Below are 3,579 nucleotides of genomic sequence, written 5' to 3' on the forward strand. Positions count from 1 at the left end.
AAAGTAAAAAATTGACAAGTATGAGAAAGAAACACACGTTCCAATAACAAGGGGTATAGAAAAGAATCAGCAATTTGGAATCTTCTAGCTGCCAATTAATTACCTGCCTATGATTGCATAATTCCGTTTCACGTCCGACATGTATATCCCAGTACCAATTATAGGCTCTACAAAATCTATCGACATCAACCCGTTCATCCGTGCTCGCCGCCTCGCATAAAAGCCACCGGACACGAAGCTTTTCGGTTGTCTGTCCGGGCAAGCCCAACACAATTCACAAGCTCTCTCTCTCTCTCTCTCTCTCTCTCTCTCTCTCTCTCTCTCTCTCTCTCTCTCTCTGCTTCGACGTCTCCTCTTGCCTGCCGCCTCTCTGCTTCGTGCCGAGTGAAGGTAAGCTGTTGATGCGAGTGAGGGTGTGCTCGCCATGGCTCTCACAGACGACCACGACGAGTATGCCAAGCTCGTCCGGGGGATGAACCCGCCGAGGTGAGCAACTCGATTAGCCGCCTTTGCTTTTTGTAAAGTTAGCTTCGTTTTAGGTATTTCTTGGGTTCATTTCGAGTTTTGCAGTTCTTGACCTGCACAATTTTTGATTCTGGTTTCCTTTTGTTGGTGTGTTGTATTCTTCCTTTCTTGATCCTCAAATCTCTGTTCCGAAAGGACGGTCCTTGGTTGATCGAAATTGGGAATCCTCTGCTCTGCTCTGTTCTCATGATTTGGGGATTGGACGTGCTGCTGCAGGGTTGTGATCGACAACGAAGCCTCCGACGACGCAACCGTCATCCGGGTGGACAGCGTCAACAGCCACGGCACCCTCCTCGCCGTCGTCCAGGTCATCGCCGACCTCAACCTCGTCATCCGCAAGGCCTACTTCTCCTCCGACGGCAGCTGGTTCATGGACGGTGAGTGCGCCACACGGCCATCAAACCTTCTAGTTCTTCTAGCCCTCCGCCCAATTTCCGCGGAATCTAACAAATTTCAGTTCTTCGTTTTCCACTTGTTGTCCGCAGTGTTCAATGTCACCGACCGTGACGGGAACAAGGTTCTTGACACGCCAACCATCTCCTACATCCAGACGGTAATTCACTGAAAGAAATTTGGTGCCCGGAGGATGGAGTTTTTAATTGTGGCGAGGAGTTTTTGAGGATTGAGTTTGCTGTGTGCAGACGCTGGAAGCCGAGGATTGCTACTACCCGGAGGCTCGCAACACGGTGGGCATCGTGCCGTCGGAGGAGTACACGTCGATCGAGCTCACGGGGACCGACCGCCCGGGCCTGCTCTCCGAGGTGTGCGCGGTGCTCGCCGGCATGCAGTGCGCGGTCCGGAGCGCCGAGCTCTGGACGCACAACACGCGCGTCGCGGCCGTCGTGCAGGTCACGGACGCGGCCAAAGCCGCGGGCGGCGCCATCGAGGACGAGGCCCGCATCGCCGACATCAGCCGGCGCCTCGACAACCTGCTGCGCGGGCAGAACGGCGTGCGAGCGGCGGCCGCGGCGAGCCTGACGCACAAGGAGCGCCGCCTGCACCAGATGATGTTCGAGGACCGGGACTACGGCGCCGCCGGACGGCCGGACCCGCGGACGGAGGTCTCCGTGACGCACTGCGCCGAGCGCGGGTACACCGTGGTGGTGGTCCGGTGCAGGGACCGGCCCAAGCTGCTGTTCGACACCGTCTGCACCATCACGGACATGCAGTACGTGGTCCACCACGGCACCGTAAGCTCCGAGCCGGGCGGCGGCGCCTACCAGGAGTACTACATCAGGCACGTGGACGGCCACCCGGTGAGCTCCGAGGCCGAGCGCCGGCGCGTCGTCCAGTGCCTCGAGGCGGCCGTGGAGCGCCGCACCGCCGACGGGCTGGAGCTGGAGGTCCGCACCGACGACCGCGCCGGCCTGCTCTCCGACGTCACCCGAATCTTCCGGGAGAACGGGCTGACGATACGGCGCGCCGAGATATCGTCCGAGGACGGGGAGGCCGTGGACACCTTCTACCTGTCGGACCCGCAGGGTCACCCAGTGGAAGCCAAGACGATCGAGGCCATCCGCGCGCAGATCGGCGAGGCCGCGCTGCGGGTAAAGAACAACCCGCTGGCCGACGACGGCGGTTCCAGCTCCGGGGTCGCCGCCGGTTCGACGGCGTTCCTCTTCGGGAACCTCTTCAAGTTCTACCGTCCGTTCCAGAACTTCGGCCTCATCAAGCTCTACTAGTATAGAACTAGTAATACACACAGATATCATATGTAGGGTTCACAGATACAGATCTCAGTGTACATATTGGTCCAGTCCTTCCGGTCAGAAGATGATGGTGATGATCAAGCTAGTCTGGTGTAGATAGGTTGTGTAGACAGGGTAGCACAAACTAGCTCTGGAAAGAAATGTTAGGTCAGCTCAGAAAGGATAGCATCATAGCAACTAGTTTAGCTTGGGTATATACTGGAATTGGGTTGTACCACTAGAATCTCTGTAAATACTCATCTTGTACATATATTCTTGTGGAGAAATATATCAATAAGGAAACTTGTAAATATGTGTATGCATCGTGTGTCCTATGTTTATAATTTGTAAGAAGGTGTTCATTTGCATTTGTTAGAGCAACTCCAACGCGCCAACCCAAATGGACGCGTGTTTTGTCCGCTTTTCGTCCGTTTGGATTGGCCTGACGGATGTGGGCGTCCGCTTTTTGATTTGGGTTAGCAGATGCGACCAACGGAAGGCATACCCATTTTTGCTGATGTGGCCGAAACTGGTTTAATTAAGCATAATTATACATAAATGGCCGGTCAAATGCCGGCCAAAGTCCACTTATAAACGTAACAAAACATTAAAAAACTCTACCAAACACCCGCACGCTACCCTAGTAGACTGCCTTGCTGTTGCCCTTGCCGTTGTCGTCGTCGTCGCCGGTGAGGTATGAATACAGGAGGTGGCCCAGCCCAACCAAACGCGGCTTGATAGGCCGCCAGGGTAGCCGTCTCCGGTGTCTGATGCGGCGGCGGCATTGCGGCGAGGCGGGCGCGCTCCTCCTCCTCCTCACGGTGCAACTGGTGCTCCCGATGCATGTGTCGCTCGGCGTCGGCCCCCTCCTTTGCGATCCAATGCACCTTATAGCGCTCAAGGTGGGTCGCGCCCTTTTCCGGCATGGAGGTGAAGTAGCAGGGAGACGCGCTCACCCACTCTCTGAGCTGGCCGGTCCACAAATAGGACTCCTCGGGCCAAGTGGGGGGCGGCGATGACTGCTTCCGCGTGGGCGTTGGCTCGCGCTCCAGCTCCGGCTCGGCCTTGGGCTCGACGACGGGCGGCACCGACAGCGGTGGCGGCACGAACAGGGGCGCGTGGACGGAGTTCCCCACCACGGACAAAGCAAGAGCTTGCTCCAGCCCATCCCAATGGGCGCCCTCCTCGAGTCGGCTCGCCTCCAGCGCGTGCTGTAGGACCTCCTCGAGGGCGACTTGGTACTCCGCCTCCGCCTGCTCTTACTATGGCTTTACCCGCAGGGCGGCGGTGGAACGTCGTGGTCGATGTGGACGCCGAGGCGCCTCATGCTCTAGCGCAAACCAGCGCTCCCAGTTGGGAGAGCCGG

General features: G+C 57.5%; 1 protein-coding gene across 1 annotated transcript; it reads left to right on the forward strand.

Moving 5' to 3' along the window:
- The first annotated feature begins 223 nt into the window (after positions 1 to 223).
- On the forward strand, positions 224 to 2,526 carry LOC119354983 (ACT domain-containing protein ACR6-like). The gene is made up of 5 exons (XM_037621751.1): positions 224 to 281; positions 316 to 486; positions 742 to 902; positions 1,011 to 1,078; positions 1,167 to 2,526. Exons 2-5 carry the CDS (start codon positions 425 to 427, stop codon positions 2,205 to 2,207), a joined length of 1,332 nt encoding a protein of 443 aa, XP_037477648.1. The 5' UTR covers positions 224 to 281; positions 316 to 424; the 3' UTR covers positions 2,208 to 2,526.
- The last annotated feature ends 1,053 nt before the right edge of the window (positions 2,527 to 3,579 follow it).

This window comes from Triticum dicoccoides, chromosome 2A (assembly GCF_002162155.2).
Source record: "Triticum dicoccoides isolate Atlit2015 ecotype Zavitan chromosome 2A, WEW_v2.0, whole genome shotgun sequence".
Lineage (NCBI taxonomy): Eukaryota > Viridiplantae > Streptophyta > Magnoliopsida > Poales > Poaceae > Triticum > Triticum dicoccoides.

Excerpts from the sequence above, each read along its gene's own strand:
- LOC119354983 (XM_037621751.1), top strand. The coding sequence starts at position 425 with ATGGCTCTCACAGACGACCACGACGAGTATGCCAAGCTCGTCCGGGGG. Across the intron at positions 487-741 it reads CGGGGGATGAACCCGCCGAG|GGTTGTGATCGACAACGAAG; the intron begins GTGAGCAACTCG and ends GTGCTGCTGCAG. Across the intron at positions 1,079-1,166 it reads CCATCTCCTACATCCAGACG|ACGCTGGAAGCCGAGGATTG; the intron begins GTAATTCACTGA and ends TGCTGTGTGCAG.